The sequence below is a fragment of the Oncorhynchus nerka genome, linkage group LG5 (genome assembly GCF_034236695.1).
Source record: "Oncorhynchus nerka isolate Pitt River linkage group LG5, Oner_Uvic_2.0, whole genome shotgun sequence".
NCBI classification, from domain to species: Eukaryota; Metazoa; Chordata; class Actinopteri; order Salmoniformes; family Salmonidae; genus Oncorhynchus; species Oncorhynchus nerka.
In genome coordinates, this window is record NC_088400.1 from 46,694,719 (window position 1) to 46,716,987 (window position 22,269).

The 22,269-nt window shown below is 42.0% G+C and overlaps 1 protein-coding gene across 1 annotated transcript in view; it reads left to right on the forward strand.

Moving 5' to 3' along the window:
• Window positions 1-22,269, forward strand: part of LOC115129597 (protein diaphanous homolog 2-like) — a 606,019-nt gene that overhangs the window by 531,576 nt on the left and 52,174 nt on the right. Inside the window, 2 exon segments of the mRNA XM_065018694.1 lie at window positions 8,790-8,888; window positions 10,464-10,514. Coding sequence (XP_064874766.1) covers window positions 8,790-8,888; window positions 10,464-10,514 — 150 coding nt within the window.

A 22,269-nucleotide genomic window follows, 5' to 3' on the forward strand; every position in this document is an offset into this window, starting at 1 on the left:
CAGGAACTATAATGGTATAATATGCCCTAGCCTTTTGGGGACCCTAAGTGAGATTTGGTTGGCCAACTCTTAATGACGAAGAGACATTTTTGGGGTTTTAAAGTTAATTTCCTGCAATCCTACACATTTTGCAAACAGGTGTAGAGAAAATGTTGCGGTTTTAAAACAAGTTTTAATTGGCTCATTCATTAATTGGCTTCCAATTGGCCCATTCGTCTCCTCTCCTCTGTAACTAGTACCATACTATACTATGGTAAAATAAATCAAATACATTTTCTGCAATTCAAAACAATCCATGGGCTGGAGCAAAAAATTGGCAATTTCATGCAATTATTCTCATTGTGCAATGGGGCAAAGAGAAAAAATGTGCAGTTTTATAGCAAATGCCACTCAATTCTACCCATTTTGCCATGGGAAAGTTGGAGCGACATCTTTGCTGTTTGAAAGCTAATTTTCTGCAATTCTACACATTTTGCCATCACTCATATTCGAGTGAGAATGACTAACAAAATCAATGGTTGACCCCTGGATGTCAGGGCCCCTGGGCACGTGCCGTGCGTGCCTGGTCGGTATTCGTGATTACTACAAGTTTAGATAGCTGGCTAGAATAACTACCAATCCATTTAAAAAAATGTTGACATGGCTAATTGAATGAATGTCATTGACTTACATAAGAGAAAAACTGCTGAGGAAAAATCAAATTTCAAAACTGCACCTGGTGTAAGACTGAGTTCCTAAAAAAATAAAATTATACTACCAAAAAAATGAATTTGATTATGCCAGCGCTGATAATATGGTCATATAGCATTCATCTTTATTCAAAGCAGCTTACTGAACAGAACTGCTGACATTGGCAGAGACACATATATCCAGTTAAAGTTGCCTATGCAGGAATATAACCCACAGCCCTGGTTTGGCCAGCATAATACTCTAACCCACTGATCCATTGGGACTACTCAACTACTGTATGTAGCCCTTGCCTCTGTACGGCCTTACTTGGCTCAGTGACATGGTGACTCCATGTGGTCCTCCTAAAGTGTGTCAACTCTACCTCTGTCAATTAGCCAGTCAGGCTGGCTGCCTTGTCTAGGCTGGAGCTACCCCTGTGGACTAGCATGCTGGGTCATGTTCATTAGGCACCAAACAGAAAAAAACAGACTGAAACAGGCAGGCACCAGCTGGCCTTGCCCAAAAGGAAATGCAAAAATGTTTTAAAACTTTTTCTATATTTTTCCCTAAAGAATATTACTCCTTGTAAAGAGAGTTAGAGGCGGTAGTAGTAGAAGTAGTAGTGGTGCCTGTCTGTCTCCTTTGTTACATGTAGCTTTACTCTTTCTCTCCCACCCCAGCCTCACATGTGGCCTCGCTGCTGCTACCGCCTACTAATCCAGATGGAAAGAGTTTACTTTTGTTTTTGTTTATTCACTTATTCATGCATCCAGCTATTCGGGGCATCACTGGGGCTTTCGTCTCCACGCCACAAACTCAAATCGCCACGCTGGCTAATCCACTTTCATCTCTTTCTCTCGCTACCACTGTCTCTTTCTCATCCTTCTCTCTCTGGTTCTGTGGGCCAAAACAGAGTGATGGGAGCGACCGGGATCTTACTTTAATCTTTGTAGCACACCACCCTCTTCATCTTGTGTCAAAACCAGTAGAGACCTCACTAGGGCCCTCATCCTCATTTTGTGCCTCCCTGGTCTTTGTCCTGACCCACTCCACCCTCCTCTACCCTCCTCCCCGGGCGCCCGACCCTTTGGCGCCATCCTGGGGCTTGCCAGCCTTGCTCTCCTATTCCCATCGGACCAGGGGGGATGTGGGAGCATCCATAATTCTATTACGGAGGACATGAGTGGGTTTGCACATCAAGCTGTTACAGTCAAACAGTCAAGAATAATCTGCTTGTGGATCCATCTTCCTCATTAGGCAGAAGAGCCCACCCACCACCCCTCCACTGGAGAGGGTCCTATATTTTCTGCTCAAACGTAGTACAAAAAGACACAGAACAGGAAGCTAAAATGTAATCTTACCCCAGGATACTTCACCTGACTATCCCACGAAAAGAAATAGAAGAGGGAGCACTCAGATGTCTGCAATGTCTTATTTGAGGGATAAACAAACCTTTCAGCTTACGTTTCGGTGTTGCTCGGTTTGGCTCTATAGCGTGAATCAGTCATCTGTGTATGTGTGGTTGAAAGCTAGGCGAGAGTAGAGAGGAGAGAGAGGGGTGTGGCTTGTGTCTGTCCTCCCAGCCCTCCCTCCATGGCAGTGATGTCTGACTTTTTGGCTCTATCTGCCTGGCTGACTGTCTGGTGCCTTTGGAGCCACAGGGACTGGGGGGAGGCACCGCCTGTACACCTGGCCTCCACACAAAAACTTTGTTCACAGCTAATGCACCAGGTTAATTGCACAGATGACTGCAGCCCTTCAGATGAGCTAAAATGTGTTTAAAAACAATTCCCGGGAAGAAAAGAAAACTTCTTCTACTTCTTGTTTTCCATCAAGAGAGTTAAAGGGGAGAGAGAGAAAAATAAAGTGGGAGAAAAGCAAGGGAGAGTGCGAATGAGAGAGTGAATGGCAAGGGTGATAGGGAGCGCATCTCCAGTAGGAGCAGCAGCATTCTCCCTTCAGAGTGGTCTCAGCACATCAAGCACAGGGCTGCAAGCACTTATTAGAGCTCATTACAGTGCAAATGAGAGTAGGGGATCTGTCACTGGGAAAGCTGGAGCAGGGGAGGCTGGAGACGGCAGCGACACAGATACAGACACGCACGCACACAATACACACACAGGTGATACACAAACACCGACAGAGAGACAGACGAACAGAGGCAAATCATAAACACACACACACACACACAAATACTGTCAGAGACACACAAGCAATACATAAACACGCAAACAGAGACAGACACACAGACGATGCAAAAAAACACACAATGCACGTTTTCCTACTGATGTAGTTCCCTTATTTGTCTTTACACACTCTTATCGGTTTAACTAGGAGATTACCGGTGTGTTCGCTAACACCATGCTGTTGCTGGTAATGATTTCATAAACACTAACCTAATGTTATTATTTCATATTATTGTACGACATATAATTATTATTGATATATGTTGAATTAGCATTAGTGATGTTTGCCGCTGCAACGGCTACCAATATAAATCTTGTTATTTATTGCAGAATATGGGCTCTGGTTCAAAAGTAGTGCACTAAATAGGGAATAGGGTGCCATTTCGCACCCTATTTGTATTATGTACCGCGACTCTCTGCTTTAATTCTGCTTGTTTTCGTCAGTTTTGGTCCCTTCCCTCCAGAGCTGTCGGCGACTGTATGCGAGCCATCAGAAATGTAGTTCTCCATCGATCCCTCTGTATTTCTTCCCCCCAACATGGAGGGAGATGACAGATAGCAAATTGAATTTATGAACAGCCTGTGTTGACACTGCTGCATAATGATAAGAATGCCATCCCTTTGGTGCTTAAGAAGGAAAGCATGGCGACGAATACAGATTGAAACCAAAGTCCGTCCGTTTTTCTTCGGAGGATGGGAAGAGGATGACAGTCTGCTTCTCAATAGGCACCATATTCCTTAAGTGGTGTTTTAATTATTATTATTATTTTTTTTACCAAAGCCTCCATAAGTGGGGAATATGTTGCCATTTGGGATTCAGAGGAAGTTAACATATCTGCATTTTATTTTTGTCTTACATCCACATGCAAATCATTGTATTTATGCTACCTGAAGATGTGTATTGGTACACAGTAAAATCTTATATTTGTATTTAATAGAAGTATACTGACAGTAAATGAAGTAGTATAGAGCTACACTGTGGAGGTTTTTGATGATGTGTTACAGTGCCTTGCAAAAGTATTCATCCCCCTTGGCGCTTTTCCTATTTTGTTGCATTACAACCTGTAATTTAAATGGATTTTTATTTGGATTTCATGTAATGGACATACAAAAAATAGTCAAAATTGGTGAAGTGAAATGAAAAAAAAGTAACTTCTTTCGAGAAATTTTAAAAAATTAAAAATAATGAAAAGTGGTGCGTGCATATGTATTCACCCCCTTTGCTATGAAGCCCCTAAATAAGATCTAGTGCAACCAATTACCTTCAGAAGTCACATAATAAGTTGAATAAAGTCCACCTGTGTGGAATATAAGTGTCACATGATCTGTCACATGATCTCAGTATATCTACACCTGTCCTGAAAGGCCACAGAGTCTGCAACACCTCTAAGCAAGAGGCACCATGAAGACCAAGGGGCTCTCCAAACAGGTCAGGGACAAAGTTGTGGAGAAGTACAGATCAGGGTTGGGTTATAAAAAAACATAAGAAACTTTGAACATCCTACAGAGCACCATTAAATGTGTTATTAAAATTTTTAAAGACTATGGGACCACAACAAACCTGCCAAGAGAGTGCCGCCCAACAAAACTCACAGACCAGGCAAGGAGGGCATTAATCAGAGAGGCAACAAAGAGACAAAAGATAACCCTGCAGAATCTGCAAAGCTCCAGAGCGGAGTTTGGAGTATCTGTCCATAGGACCACTTTAAGCCGTACACTCCACAGAGCTAGTTTTTACAGAAGAGTGGCCAGCAAAAAGCCATTGCTTAAAGAACAAAATAAGCAAACACGTTTGGTGTTCGCCAAAAGGTATGTGGGAGACTCCCAAAACATATGGAAAAAGGTACTCTGGTCAGATAAGACTAAAATGTTGCTTTTTGGCCATCAAGGAAAACGCTATGTCTGGCGCAAACCCAACACCTCACATCACCCTGAGAACACCGTGTGTTTCATCGACAGGGACTGGAAACTGGAAACTGAAGGATACAGGGAAATTCTTGAGGGAAACCTGTTTCAGTCTTCCAGAGATTTGAGACCGGGATGGAGGTTCACCTTCCAGCAGGACAATGACCCGAAGCATACTGCTAAAGCTACACTCGAGTGGTTTAAGGGGAAACATTTAAATGTATTGCAGTGGCCTAGTCAAAGCCCAGACCTCAATCCAATTGAGAAGCTGTGGTATGACTTAAAGATTGCTGTACACCAGCAGAACCCATCCAACTTGAAGGAGCTGGAACAGCTTTGCCTTGAAGAATGGGAAAAAATCCCAGTGGCTGGATGTGCTAAGCTTATAGAGACATACCCCAAGAGACTTGCAGCTGCAATTGCTGCAAAAGGTGGTTCTACAAAGTATTGACTTTGGGGGTGTTTGAATATATATATTTTTCTCATAATAAAAAATATTGAATTATTTCGCAAGCCACTGTAGCTATTAGAGGGGTCTGTCTGGCTCTCTACTTCATCCTCTCTCTGAACTGGCCCAGAGCAGCCACCGCTATAGGTCGCACTCCATGGCTGACACCAGTCTGTGCTGGAGCACACACACACACATAACACGCACATATGCACACCACGCAAGGACACACACACCCAACATAGGCACAAAGACACATGCACACTAACACACGCACACAGTTGTGTGAATTGAATTTTCCACTGTGTAAGCACCAGAACGCCCTCTCCCTCTACACAGGCAGCATTTTAACAACCGCCTTGCATCACTCCAATGGGAGACTCTCCCCTGATCAAGACACATAAGGTAGATGGAACTATTAAACAGTGCATTAGACCCGGGGCCTGTCACGTCACGTCTCCCCTGTCTCCAGCTTCGGACGGGGTGGGGGGAATCCCCAAAGCACAGAGTGTAAGTCCCAAATGACACCCTATTGCCTATATAATTAACTACTTTTGATTATAGCCATATATGCCCTTTTTAAGTAGTGTACTAAAAGTAGTGCACTATGTAAGGAATAGGTTGCCATTTAAGACATAACCAGAGTCACTTCAGCGGCTAATGCAGGCAGAGGACGGCTGTGGATGAAAGCCTCCACTGATGACCATTGAAACATATTATTTCTGTGGCTTACGCAGGGGAGCTAAGTGCTCTTTACCAAGATTTAGTGTGGAGCCGGTCAATACTGGGCCGCTCCATCATTGTTCCGTCGATGACACCGGGCTCTGCCTTTGGAAAACATTCCAACCGCCAAACGGCTTAGTACATCCATGGCCCCACTGTGCTACCACAGGAGGGGAAGAGGAGAGGGAGTTTTGGGATAGGCCACTGTCTCTGTCTCTACACGTATTAGCACAGTGTGTGCAGTGCATTGCCATGCGTACAGCATGGTACACCACATGGCTCAGATGGAAGGATTCAGAGAAGACGAAGCATTTGGTCCTATATCTGGGTCATCTATCTTTACCCCCATACTAATGAGTCAGTGGGCCCTCTGTTCATCATTGTGGTCCAGAACAGACACTATTTTAAATTGGGATCATTAAGGTTACTATGCCATCCATCGTTTGCATACATGGCTGAACTAACTTGTGGGTAATGTTTACGGCGAGAAAGGCCGGGGCTTCTTATTTCGCTTCTGGGCATCATGGCAGAGAAGAAACGTTTGTGCCAGCCAGAGTCTGAGGATGGACTTTCAGCAGCACTTTCAGTGAGCGTTGATCAATCTTTTGTTTTTCCATTGCGAATTTAATTTAGGAATCGAAGAAGTTGACACTGGGACATAATTAATTTGAGGAAATGCCACATATTCCACTATTACCATAGAGAAGCTAGACGCACAGTATTATTTTTGTTGCATTATCCAAGCAACCCAACCTCCCAATGATAAATGATTTACAGAAAAAAAGATGTACCCAAGAATAGAAACGCATCAAAAAAAAAAGAAAAGAATAGAAACTCATCTTATGTTAATTAGCCACAAACGCGTTATTTGCACTAATTTATTTTCTTGATTTGCTCGTCTCATTCCCTCTTCCTGAGGCCCTTCCCAAGGGCTACTTTGAAAACCAAAGTGTATGATCTCTCTTTCTATGTGCTTTGTTTAAAAGCCACCTAGATTAAATCAAGCTTAATTAGACCATCTTGAAACAGAACAAAGCAAAGTCCAAGTAGCTAGTGCTTATCTTCAAATTGGCTCGGCTACACTTTGATAGCCTTGCTAATTGGTTTAAAGCGGGACATGCATTTCACCTGCTTTGCCCTGTATAAACAAGTTTGCCAATCTGTATCTAACAGCTATGACACTGAGAACAGCACCGGCTCCCACTTTGTTCATGTTTTTCCGTATCTAGGCGAACCAGGACCTCGACATGAATGCAACGTGTTAAGTCCGGGCAGGTAAACATTTATCTACTGCACCTTGGCTCCTGGAAAACTTTTAGACAGCGCTTGCTTCAGTTTCATTCTTCTCAGAGAACTAGACATCACACGGGGCCCCTGACAACTTTGATCAATTTGTCCTAGTTCTCGCTTAACTGTAGCCCAATTCATCATTTGTAATGACCAAGGCTTGGGAGCTAGGCTGGGTAGACTGAGTTCAAGACGGAGGATCACAGACACAAAGAAGCAAAATGACTAAAATGGGAAACATGCTCCCCGGTGACCTTCCAGCGCTCCATTAACAATGTCCTATTGGACCCGACGTTCCACCACAGCCGGCAAGACCTCAGCTCTAATGCCGGAAGCTCATAGCTCAAAGATGAGGCCCTGGCTTCTGAGAATCTCTTAACATCCCCAACTGTGTCCAAACGCTTCCCCTCGACACACTAAATAAAATGCTTCAACAGAAATTAAAGTAAAAAAACTCATGCATTTTGGATGATTTGAGAATGATGTCTAAATCCCCACAGCAAACTTCTCTTGATCTGACACATAGCCCACTTAGAATACGACTGTTGTTTACCGTGTTCTTGTTCTCGCGCCGCCTCTCTGATTTTGAGCTGTTAAAACCCAGGGCAAATATATTCTGCCGTTTTCTGAATTAGCGAGTCTCGTCGATTGCGAGGCAGGGAATTACAGGAAAGCTAACCTTTATGCAGGAGGGTCTGTCTTGAGAATAAGTGATACCCCGCTCGCAGGAAATGTTCTTTCCAAAATGGGTTAAGATGGGCTAAAACCGAAGAAATCGACAAAACTCTTCCCAGCAATGTAGCACCTCATCAAGCCATTGTACCTGTCCTCCCTCCCTCACCTCATCCCTTCCTCTGTCCCTGGGTATCAGGTGCCACCTGGGCCCTGGGGATCTTGCCAAATGTAACAGTGAGCCCTCTCTCTGTCTCTGTGATGTATTTACTAGGGTTCACTATCACATGTTTTAATTAGGGGATAACGAGGCCCCGGCTCTCTGACGGATTTTCTAACTTCACACATCATGATTAGTTTCCCTCTCCCCAACAATGTACAGTACCTGGCTGTGTGCGTGTGTGCGTGTATGTCCTATATCCCTGGGAGAAGATGGAAGGAGAGGAGAGATACAAGTAAAGTGTCACCATAGGGAAAGGAAGGAGAGGAGAGGGGAGGGTTGAGGACAGGGTAGACCACAGTGAAGTAGGCCTGTGTGTATAGCTGTAGGGCATCTGGAGGAGTAGGTCGTTGAGAGGACTAGTGGAGCGGGGCAAGGCACAGGGTCGTAAAACTCCTTCTGAGACACTTGACTGCTCCGGGCCTCTGACATTTCATACGGTATGCATGTAAATGCACTTGCAGGTACACACAAACACTTACACATTCAAATACATGCATTGTGGATCCAAAACGTGCATGGATACTGGCTCCCAATTACATATCCAAACCAATAGGAGAGAGAAGTCTGGCTTGACGAGTCGTACATGTGTGTGTGTATTTTAGTGTATCTGTGATTTTTTTTCTTCAGTGTGGGTATATATCCTCTAACCATATTCTCTGTCTGTCCTGTCCTACAGAGGGAGGAGAGAATGAGACAGGTGTGATGGACAGCTTAATGGAAGCCCTGCAATCCGGAGCGGCCTTCCGCGACCGCCGAAAACGAACCCCGCGCAACGGTAAGGACCCCCCACCTCTGGCGAGGTTACTTCCTACCTCGCTGGCAACCATCTGTGTCCTGCACGGTCACAGAGTAACTGCCTTACCTCTTTAAACGTTATGTATAACCTGATTCCATCAACACACTCAGTCTCGTCCATTGTCCTTAATATGAAAGGAGTGTTTGCGGGACCAAGTCGGTATATACCAAGGGCGGACACATGTCTGTACGCTCATGTGCTTCTCTGTGTGTGCGGGGTTGCGGCCTTCCCCAACACACACACTCACTACACACACACGTGTGCTATCCCCGTGCACTTCATTACACATTCATCGTCACATTGTCATTCGTAAGGTACAGATCACAATAGAAATGAGATGCGAGTGGGGGCTATGGGCTAGAACGGAGTTAACATAATCCTAATGTTAAGATATTCCATCCTGCCATGATGAATAGCCTGTATCCAGGGGGATGGTAGGTAAGGTGCCACCTGGTAGAGGTGCCAGGTTACATTGATATGCAGGTGGAGAGACAGAGCCCTGTCTGTATTGGAGGAGCTGGAGGATCCACAGGTGCTGCGATATTCCTGGTGCACTCCCTGCTCCATGCTAATCACTTAACTGTTATATCGGGTGTTTATTGGGCGTCATTAGGCTTCGGTTAACATAGCTTAGTATGAACAGAGTCGAGTGAGTATGCACAGAGGTTTCAGGGCCCTGGACCTTGGCACTGAATATGGTAGTAGCTCCCCCTTTCCCTCCGATAGGCTGGGTGTAATTTTCACCACATTGCTCACATCTATACAGTCCTCTCAAATCTATACAAGTGCCTTGGTGGTGTGGAGTTAGGAGTTGATTATAGAAGGGCCTATAGTAAAAAGCCTATTTCATACAAGCATATGTTGTCAAAGCTCTTATGGAGCACTCATTCAGTGTCATACCAACAACCTCAACAACAAATAAACCAGCATATGCACACTGTGATCAAAATAATTGTCCTAAATTAACTGTCACTATGTGAAATGACCTGTTCATTTCCCACTTTGTCTCTCCTCTTGCTTATCTTGGCCAATCACATCTCCCTACTAGGTCCCATGTCAAGGTTTGTCCAATAAGACCAGGTTAATGAAACAGGGTGACACAACTCACACTCCTGAGTCTTGCTCTTCGTAGCTTGGCCTGCATTTTGAGCTTGCTGGCAGCCAGGCAGCCATATGGAGAAAAACACACACACACACACACAATACACAAACACAAAGGCATGCACACACACTACTGTATGCATAGCCCCACACACACACACACACGCACTCTTCTGATTCACCTGCCCTTCATCTACAATATCTCTCCTACTCTAACATGGTTCACCCAGACTGACAACATGGGAGATACACATGACATGATTCCAAACCAACCCAATCTATTTTCCTTCTCAAGTGTCTTTTTTCTGTGTGAATGAGGCAGTTTGTACTGTTTGTGCCAACACCAAAACTTTTCAGAGTGGATAATTGGTGTCTGATATATTTCTCTCTTTCTCTTCCCCCTCTCCTTGTCCTCCCTTTCTTTTTCTTCTGTTTATTTCGTCAATGTTGCAGGTGATCAAAGTCCATCCAGTCCTGCCTCTCGGTGGCCAGGTGCTAACCATGGTAACACAACCAATCTGTGTGTCTGTAGTTTAACCCTGAACCTGCTTCTATGCTGCACTGTACTGCACCACCTCTACTCCTGGCTGTGTAACTCATATGGCTTCTTCTCTCTCCTACTGAACCAGAGGTGGTGCACTCTCTGACACACTCCTACACTGATCCATAACTTCTCTGATTATTTCTGTGGCGACAGTCAATTAGGTTACATAGTATTATCTTGTTTCGGTCTGATATAGGCTTAGTTCTACACCCTCAAATCAGTGGTGATATCAACTTGACATGGTTACAGACTGATTAGATTGATTTGAATGGTTTGATTAGGTTACATATAGAAGATTGAATAACAGGAATGAATATACAGTTGAAGTCAGAAGTTTACATACACCATCGCCAAAAGATTTAAACTCAGTTTTTCACAATTCCTGGCATTTAATCCTAGTCAAAAAAATCCCTGTTTTTAGGTCAGTTAGGTTTAACAACTTTATTTTAAGATTGTGAAATGTCAGAATAATAGTAGAGAAAATGATTTATTTCAGATTTGTTTTATTTCATCATATTCCCAGTGGGTCAGAAGTTGACATACACTCAATGAGTATTTAGTAGCATTGCCTTTAAATTGTTTAATTAGCCTTCCACAAGCTTCGGTGAATTTTGGCCCATTCCTCCTGACAGAGCTGGTGTAACTGAGAAAGGTTTGTAGGGCTTTGTGATGGCCACTCCAATACCTTGACTTTGTTGTTCTTAAGCCATTTTGCCACAACTTTGAAAGTATGTTTGGGGTGATTGCCCATTTGGAAGACCCATTTGCGACCAAGCTTTAACTTCCTGACTGATGTCTTGAGATGTTGCTTCAATATATCCACATAATTGTCCTTCCTCATGTTGCCATCTATTTTGGGCACCAGTCCCTCCTGCAGCAAAGCACCCCACAACATGATGCTGCCAACCCGTGCTTCATGGTTGGGATGGTGTTCTTCGGCTTGCAAGCCTCCCCCTTTTCCCTCCAAACACAACGATGGTCATTACGGGCCAAGCACTTCTATTTTTGTTTCATCAGACCAGAGGACATTTCTCCAAAAAGTACGATCTTTGTCCCCATGTGCAGTTGCAAACCGTAGTCTGGCTTTTTATGGTGGTTTTGGAGCAGTGTCTTCTTCCTTGCAGAGTGGACTTTCAAGTTACATCAATGTAGGACTCGTTTTACTGTGGATTTTTATACTTTTGTACCTGTTTCCTCCAGCATCTTCACAAGTCCTTTGCTGTTGTTCTGGGATTGATTTGCACTTTTCTCACCAAAGTACGTTCATCTCTAGGGGACAAAACGTGTCTCCTTCCTGAGAGGTATGACGACTACGTTGTCCCCATGGTGTTTACACTTGCGTACAATTGTTTGTACAGATGAACGTGGTACATTTAGGCGTTTGGAAATCGTTCCCAAGGATGAACCAGACTTGTGGAGGTCTACAAAAAAACATTCTGAGGACTTCGCTGATTTCTTTTGATTTTCCCAAGATGTCAAGCAAAGTTTGAAGGTAGGCCTTGAAATACATCCACAGGTACACCTCCAATTGACTCAAATGATGTCAATTAGCCAATCAGAAGCTTCTAAAGCCATGACATAATTTCCTGGAATTTTCCAAGCTGTTTAAAGTCACAGTCAACTCAGTGTATGTAAACGTCTGACCCGCTGGAATTGTGATACAGTGGATTATAAGTGAAATTATCTGTCGGTATACAATTGTTGGAAAAATTACTTGTGTCATGCACAAAGTAGATGTCCTAACCGACTTGCCAAAACTATAGTTTGTTAACAAGAAATTTGTAGAGTGGTTGAAAAACTAGTTTTAATGACTCCAACCTAAGTGTATGTAAACTTCTGACTTCAACTGTAGGCCTCGTAGAGATCTGGCCAAATGTAGTGCTCTAGGTGATAGGGTTGAATTTTGGATGCACCGCCTTTGTTAACTAAGTGACTCAAGGTCACTCTGGTTTCTGTTAAGTAGACCAGCACTTTTATTGTAGATCTATGCTGATAGAGCATGACTTCACATCCTGTCTCGTGGCACTTTTTATGAAGCGCTTTGTTAGCAACACAAGGAATAATAGTTGGCTTTCGTCACTCGCCACAAACTGATTTTTTTCGGCATGCTCAATCCCTCGGTCTTTTTTTCCAGCCAGGGCTTTCGTCTGGTAAATGTAAACCGTTGCACAATGAGCAAACACCAACAAATACTCCCCTTCAATGTATTCTTGCCTTTGTGTGCCCTGGCCTACTTTGAAACAAATGTCTGTGGTGGAATGTTGTGATTTCTTCCTCCCACCACCTACCTCTCACCACCTACCTCTCCAGTCTGGTACATCTCTGTGGGGTGCATGTTACGCTGTTGACTGTCTTTGCCTTTGTCTCTGCCTGTGTCTCTTCAAGTGTGTGTGTGTGTATTGTCTTTGTTTGTGTGTGTCTATCACTTTCACAGTTAAAAAGCAAGCCGAAATCTAGTAATTTTTTTTATGACATTTTTTTAGTACATAAAAATGTACTTCTATGCAACTGTAACCTAATAAACGTTATGTAGGAGTGAGGTTTGTGCAGTCCTCATACATTATCACAGCGTATTGGCCAAATGTTCACCCTGCAAATATTGCACTTCTCAGACCATATTATATTTCAAAATTCGAGCTTCGATAACAAAATAGATCAGTTGTTGTATCACTCGCGAGGCACGGCTGAGCATGAATTGAAATGATTAGCGAATCATTAGCCTCTTTATTTTACTGCTTCATTCGTCTGACTGTCAGTCTCAGAGGAGGGAGAGAGAGAGCAGCGGAAGGTCTGCCTCTCATGGTCCCTGCTCTCTCCTTTCCTCCGGTGAGGCTGACCAGAGACACCGTCTTCCACCTGATGGAGGAACTCGAGTCGCAACGGCATTATTTCTGCCTCGTGCACAAATTCATGCTGTTCCTATGACCAGAGAAAGTGAAATATTTCTTGATATTAAAATAGACGCGACGAGCTGCTAATTTATTTATTTTTTAAACGCAGGGCTGTTGAAACACTTGGCTACTCATTCTTTGCAGCTGCAGCGTGAGTGGAAGTAGGGGAAAAAACACATTTCATCTTTTGTAAAAAGAGATGCTGAATAGAAAGTCGAACATGAACTCACTCATAAAAACAGCAGCTCTTTACAGTATTCTTTGAACATCTCTCTCTGGTCGTGGTTTTAAAAGTTATGAAATGTCACGCTAGTATCAAACTTTGCTGTGGGGTCCTAGAAGCTATAGGCACGGTGATCTGAGCTATCCGATTGGCCTGCGGCTTTTCTGCAGAAATGTTTGGTGATCGACTAGGAATGCCTAGTCGATCGACCGGTTGGTGACCACTGGTCTATGTATTTCTGTGTTTGTGTTATTGTCCTTAGTAGCACTCCTGATTTGTATATGCATTTGACCTTCTACCCTGCATAGTTATGATAAGCCGTACACAACCCAATGGGCCAATAGTTTCTGTACGTATTCTCTTCGCTTCTCACTGCATGGCACTGCTGAGTCCTCACACTACGGTCCTCACAAATCATATGAGATATATACAACCCCACTGCTCCTCGAATTGGCAATGCATTATTGTATTCTGATACGTGTGCAGTGTGTATCTGTGTGCATGTCTTTCTATTGTCAAGATAGAGGCCTGTATATGATTTGATAAGCAGCTGTGTGGATTGTAACCCCATTAGGTTATGAGAGGTATGGTGTAGCAGAGAATCCTCTTGACATGTGCAGGCTCCCAAGGATTGTGTGGCAAATAGGTTCTGAAATCAAAGCACCATGCTTTAAAGGAAATTTGGATCAAATGTGTATGTTGCGAGCGGTTAGAGCGCCAATCTTTAGGCGCACTTTGAGGAAAATCCCCAAATGGAACCATATTCCCTATATAGCATACTACTAGGGCCCTGGTCAACATTAATGCACTACATAGGGAATATGGCTCCATTTGGGACGCAATCAGAAATGCACCAGCTGTGAAAATAAACAATTAAGCTCCCCCTGCTACCGACGGTTGAATAGACGATTAAAGGCTCCTTCTCCCGAATCGCTGATTAGCTGTCTTTTGGAGGAGGTTGTTGCTATTTTGGCGACAACAGAGGAGGAAAATTGTCGACATTTGAGTGTCAGCTTTTCGAAAATGATTTCTAGGTCAGAACAACATCTGTAATATTCGTCTGTGATTTTCCTTTTCTCATCGTTTTCTTTTCTTATTCATCCCATTACGACACAGAACTGACTCTGAACTTGATAAGAACTTAGCCCAGAAATCCATCCCTCTCAGAGACAATAGCATTTGCGATAATTTCATGAAGTCCACAGAATCTACTCCTGCTTAGTCATGTCTGTTGTAATCTTACAGTTTCAAAGTGTGATTAACCTTTTGTCATCCTACAAACGAGCATCATATACAAGAGGAGTTTGTTTACATTGGAGGAGTTCAGTTGAAAGCAGCTTGTCTTTCCTTAATATTGTCAAGATGGAACTGCTCTCCCTCACATTTCCTCAAAAGTCTGTAGGTACATTACGTAGAGACTCGTACATTACCAGGAGGCACCAATCACAATTAACCCTAAAAGTGCCAAAATATGTTTTGCTTAAAAAAGGGGTCATTTTTACACCAAATTGGTAATGATTGCAGAGACACTGTCTTTCAATTAGTAACACTTTTTATTTTATGACCCTTTTGAAATAAAAAAAGGTATAGTCAAATTTGATTTAAAAAATGACTATGTTTTTCATGTTTTGAACAGGTATTAACAGTATCAATTTCATCCATAGTCATTTGTTATGAAAACAGTATGTCTGTTATTCATTCACATTGCTATGATTCTGTGATACTCAGAGGCTGAGAAATTGTCGATTGAGCTAATCTGGCATATCCGTAGGACATATGATGTCCAGTGATATGGGTGATATGGGCGCCGGTGCCATCAGACTTTTAGCTCTAACTTTGGAACACTACGGGCTATCAACTCAGTTCCAATTGCCTCTTCAAGATGACTCTCGGTTTGGTATAGAGACATTGACTGGAAGCTAAATATGTATTTACAAATTTTAAAGTTATTTTTTAGTTATAGTGGCACACCACCAGGGGCCAAATATATGGGTGAATCCATATCTATATATTTTCAGGGTACATACAGTGCCTTCAGAAAGTATTCACACCCCATTATTTTTTCCACATTTTGTTGTGTTGTTACAGCTTGAATTTAAAATGGATAACACTTTTGGTCACTGACCTACACACAGTACCCCATAATGTCAAAGTGGAATTATGTTTTGTTGTGGCAAACCTAAAAAGTTCAGGAGTAAATATTTATAAGTCACATAAAAAATTGCATGGACTCACTCTGCGTGCAATAACATGATTTTTGAATGACTACCACATCTCTGTACCCCCACACATACAATTATCTATAAGGTCCCTCAGTCAAGCAGTGAATTTCAAACACAGATTTAACCACAAAGAACAGGGAGGTTTTCCAATGCCTCGCAAAGAAGGGGACCTATTGGTAGATAGGTAAAAAACTGATATTGAATATCCCTTTGAGCATGGTGAAGTTATTAATTACACTTTGGAGGGTGTATCGATACACCCAGTCAATACAAAGATACAGGCGTCCTTCCTAACTCAGTTGCAGGAGAGGAAGGAAACCACTCAGGGATTTCATCATGAAACAGTTAGTGTTTACAGCACTATAGTTACTCCACAATTACTATCCTAATTGACAGAGTGAAACGAAGGAAACCTGTACATATAAATATTTTTCAAAACATGCATCCTGTTTGCAACAAGGCACTAAATTAATACTGCAAAAAAAAAACGTTTTGTTTTTGTTCTGAATACAATACAACACATTACTGAGTAGAGCTCTCCATATTTTCAAGCATAGTGGTGGCTGCATCATGGTATGGGTATGCTTGTAATAATTAAGGACTCAGGTGATTTTCTGGATAAAAAATAAATGGAATGGACTTAAGCACAGGCAAAATCCTAGAGTAAAACCTGGTTCAGTCTGCTTTCCACCAGACACTAGGAGATTCATTCACCTTTCAGCAGGACAATAACCTAAAACACAAGGCAAAATCTACACTGGAGTTTACCAAGACGACAGTGAACATTCTTGAATGGTTGAGTAACAGTTTTTACGTAAAGCTGCTTGAAAATATATGGCAAGACTTGGTAGTCTAGCAATGATCAACAACTAATTTGACAGAGCTTGAAGAACTTAGAAAAATAATAATATGTTGTACAATCCAGGTGTGGAAAGCTCTTAGAGATTTTCACTGAAAGACTCACAGCAGTAATCACTGCCAAAGGTGGTACTAACTTCTATTGACTCAGGGGTGTGAATACTCTTGTCAATTAGATATTTCTGTATTTCATTTTTAATAAATAAAACATTAAAACATGTTTTCACTATGGGGTATTTTGTGTAAATGGGTGAGAAAAATAATAATATATTTAATCAATTTTGAATTCAGGCTGTAAAATTTGGAATAGCTCAAGGGGTACTAATACTTTCTGTACACCGTACATCTACCTCTGTGCCAAATGTTGTGCTTTTATCACAAAGTCTACTATTGTGTCCACATTTTCAGCTTAGCCACCCACCACTAGTATACAAAAGAAATATTATTTTTTCAGTCCTCCATATTAACACAGAAACCATGGTAAAATGTGTTTTTTTTTTGTCAGTAACTGGTTGTTTGACAAAGTCTTACAATTTCAGAACAAAACGTTGACAATTGACATTTTTGATCGGTACTTTTAGGGTTCAAGCCAATTTCCAGAACATTTCCAACATCTCCGCCTCTCCAGTTGTGTGGAACGTAACTAAACCCTGTGAAGTCATCATAACCTACTTGATGCAATTACAGAAGCCAGTCCTAATTGACAGAGGCTAGAACCAGGCATTCTGTTGTGTGGGTTTTTGAGTTCTCATTCTCCTCAACCAGACAATGCATGTTATTGGCATGATATTTGGGTCAACTCGGGCATACATGATTTCCAGGAAGTGTATTTTTTCCTTCAAATTAGAAAGGCTGCACACGTCTCAATTCAATTCAGAAAACTCTATTTATTCTCAAGGGGCTTAATATTACTAGGCTGAAAACGGTAGTGCAGGCACCGCTTATGCTTTCTATTTTTGATACTAAAGCCAACACTGCTGTGTGTGGCCAAATAGCTCTATTTTCATGTTATCTGACCAAAGCACCGGTTTCAATCCAAGTGCCAATGTCGTTTAGCAAACTACAGGCGTTTACATTTATTGGATGACATGAAAATAGAGCTCTTTGGCCACGCACACCAGTGGTGGGTTTGGTGTCGAAATAAGAATGCATGAGCAGAAAATAACCCCATACCTACTGTGAAGTACGGTGGTGGATCCTTGATGTTATGGGGCTATTTTGCTTCCACTGATCCTGGTGCCCTTGTTAAGGTCAACTGCATCATGAACTTTACCCAGTACCAGGACATTTTAGCCCAAAACCTTATTGCGTCTGCCAGAAACTTGGCTGTGAGTGGATCTTCCAGCAAGATAATAACCTCAACTGAGTCCCGTGTGGCTCCGTTGGTAGAGCATGGCACCTGCAACACCAGGGATGTGGGTTCAATTTCCATGGCGGACCTGTATTAAAGAGTATAAAAAATGTATGCACTCTCTACTGTAAGTTGCTTCACAAAGAAATTATTTACAAAATCAACAATAATCTCTCGACTTGAAAACTTGTGGCTGGAAGGATTCTCTATAGAGGAATGGTCTAAGATCCCTCCCAATGTGTTCCTCAACTCATCTTGTTTTGTTGTTGAAAAAGTCTTAGTGCCGTTTATTCAAGCAAGGTTGGGTATTAAAGGAGATTGAAAATGGGTGTAAATCAATTTTATCAGTATTTTTTTGAGCGTACACTGTAGCTCAGAATTTGAATGATTTATTTTATGCGGTAATTTTTGCTCAACTTTATCAAGGGTGTCAATAATTCCGGACCCCACTGTAGAAAGGCAACATAACCAACAACAAACAACGGTATATATACTAAGTATAGAACACATTGCTCTTTCCATGTCTGCCTGACTAGACTTAAGGTGAAAGCTATGATTTCTCTTATTAAATCCACTTTAATCAGTGTCGATGAAGGGGAGGAGACAGGTTAAAGAAGGATTTCTAAGCTTTGAGACAATTGAGACATGGATTGTGTATGTGTGCAATTCAGAGGGCGAATGGGTAAGACAAAAGATTTAAGTGCCTTTGAATGGGGTAAGGTAGTAGGTGCCATGCGTACCGGTTTGAGTGTGTCAAGGACTGCAACGCTGCTGGGTTTTTCATGCTCAACAGTTCCCCATGTGTATCAAGAATGGTCCTCCACCCAAAGGACATCCAGCCAATTGACACAACTGTGGGAAGCATTGGACTTAACGTGTGCCAGCATCCCTTGTAGAGTCCATAGCCTGATGAATTGAGGCTGTTCTGAGGGTGCTCCTAATGTGTTGTGCACTCATGGTATATAGCTTACATAACCAACAACATACATTGGTATATACAGTGCATTCGGTGCTCATACAGTGCGCACATTTTGTTAAATTACAGCCTTATTCTAAAATGGATTACATTGTTTGTTTCCCCTCATCAGTCTACACACAATACCCCATAATGACAAAGTAAAAACAATGTGTAAAATGTTGTAAATTTATAAAAAATGAACTGAAATATGACATTTACATAAGTATTCAGACCCTTAACTCAGTACTTTGTTGAAGCACCTTTGGCAGCGATTACATCCTCGAGTCTTCTTGGTTATGATGCTACAAGCTTGGAACACCTGTTTTTGGGGAGTTTCTCCCATTCTTCTCTGCAGATCCTCTCAAACTCTGTCAGGTTGGATGGGGAGCGTTGCTGCATAGTGTTTTTGAGGTCTCTCAAGAGATGTTCGATCGGGTTCAACTCTGGGCTCTGGCTGGGCCACTCAAGGACATTCAGAGAGATTTATCCCGAAGTCTGCATTGTCTTGGCCGTGTGCTTAGAGTAGTTGTCCCATTGGAAGGTGTACCTTAGCCCCAGTTTGAGTTCCTGAGAACTCTGGAACAGGTTTTGATAAAGGATCTCTGTCCTTTGCTCCATTCATCTTTCCCTCAATCCTGACTAGTCGCCCTTTCCCTGCCACTGAAAAACATCCCCACAGCATGATCATGCCACCATGCTTCACCGTAGGGATGGTGCCAGGTTTCCTCTAGATGTGACGCTTGGCATTCAGGCCAAAGAGTTTAATCTTGATTTCATCTTTCCAAATAATGTCCAATCAATTGAAATTACCACAGGTGGACTCCAATCAAGTTGTAGAAACATTTCAAGGGTGAGCAATGTAAACACGATGCACCTGAGCTCAATTTCGAGTCTCATAGCAAAGGGTCTGAATACTTACGTAAATAAGTTTTTTCCGTTTACATTTTTTATAAATTAGCACATTTTTTTAAAAACCTGTTTTTGCTTTGTCATTATGAGGTTTAGATTGATGAGGAATATTTTTTTTTTTTTATCTGTTTTAAATAAGGCTGTAACAAAATGTGGAAAAAGCCAAGGGGTCTGAATACTTTCCGAATGAACTACAGATAACCTACATAACCAACAACAACATATAGAACAGGAGAGATTGTTAACTTCTTGACGCTACCCATCCCTTAAACGGGATAATTGTCATCAGCAACCGCTAAATAGCATAGCGCCTCAGTCAAATAATATTACAAAAAATATTCATATTCATGAAATTACAAGTGCAATATTGCAAAACACAATTTAGCCTTTTGTTAATCCACCTGTCGTCTCCGATTTTGCAATTATGCTTTACAGCGAAAAGCAATCCAAGCGTTTGTGTAAGTTTATCGATCGCATGACAAAACATTAAGTACACTTAGCATCAGGTAGCTTGGTCACGAAAATCAGAAAAGCAATCAAATGAATCGTTTACCTTTGATGATCTTCGGATGTTTTCACTCACGAGACTCCCAGTTCCTTTTGTTCCATAAAGATTATTTTTTATATCCAAAATACCTCCGTTTGTTTGGCGCATTATGTTCAGAAATCCACAGGAAAGAGCGGTCACGACAACGCAGACAAATTCCAAATAATATCCGTAATGTCCACAGAAACATGTCAAACGTTTTTAATAATCAATCCTCAGGTTGTTTTTAAAATATATAATCGATAATATATCAACCGCAAATGTCTTTCACAGTAGGAGAGGGAAAATCAATAGCTGTCCAAATTCTGTTGCGCGAGTAAAACTCATGTGACCACTTGACGCGATGTTATCGTTCTGGCTCATTTTTTTAAATAAAAGCATGAAACTATGTCTGAAGACTGTTGACACCTTGAGGAAATGATAGGAAAAGGAATCTGGTTGATATCACTTTAAATGGAGCAATGGGAGGCAATTCCTGGTTTGATTTTTCTCATGGTTTTGCCTGCAATATCAGTTCTGTTATACTCACAATATTTTGACAGTTTTGTAAACTTTAGAGTGTTTTCTATCCTAATCTGTCAATTATTTGCATATTCTAGCATCTGGTCCTGAGAAATAGGACGTTTACTTTGGGAACGTTATTTTTCTAAACGTAAAAATAGTGCCCCCTAGCTTCAAAAGGTTAAATTCAGTCAATTCAAGATGTAAACTGAAATTCCACTTAAACAATTCGAATTTCAGTTCACTTCCTGAATGGACTGAATTAAACCCTGTTGCATACAAGAGCTCATCAAATCTCAACACTGATGTTCACACGAATATGGGCAAATAAGAGCATGGGGAGTTTTGTTCACAAAAGCCCCCTCTTTCCCCCCACTCTGGTGTGTTGATACCCTGTATATAACCCAAGAGATTGGTTGGTAAGAGAGAGGCATGGAGCCGGCTCATACATCCTCTCACCATCGATTGGTCTGTGATGAAAGCCACAGACTCAGTAGCTCTTTTATACGGGCATCTCCCAAAAGGCACATCAATCAGATTTCAAAAGAGGATGGGAGCCAATCGGTATTTATTTACTGCCTATTTTCAAAGTCATTACGATGTCCCTAACCAGTACTATCCCCTCCTCTCTGACTCTCTGGATTCACCTTCACTGTGTTGCCCATCAAAAGTGTGTGTGTGTGTGTGAGAGTGTGTGCATATATGAGCGTGTGTGTGTGTGTGTGTGTGTGTGTGTGTCCTTCCACTAGCCTCATAAGGGCCTCTTTGACATTGAATGGATAGAGATCATCTTTCCTCCATTAAAAACCAGAAGAGATGCTGTGATATAACGCTTGTCACAGTTATGGGATTTCAGGACCCAACTGCCTAATCTCACTGGTCTAGCCGTTAATTCACCCAGGCAAGAGGGGAGAGCTGGCCCCCTGTAAATGTAATGAAGATTAAATTACCTATTTTCAGTCATGACATTTTTAAGGAGAGAAAGGGATGAATCTGCAATGAAGCAAATGAAAGAGAAAGAGCAGCGGGAAGAGAAAGCCTGACACCGCTCTCCTCTTTTATTATTCACATCATCGTGTTGTAAATGATCTCTCAATACCAAATGCCTTCGGTTGTCCCTACTAATGGGCCTGTGTACTGGATGGCTATGTTTTTTTTTGAGCTAGTGAGCCATTTCTTCATCCTGCATGTGATCTGGGGAGAATTACACAGTTTGTTACTTAAATTAATAAACGCTATTATATCACGTGGATGT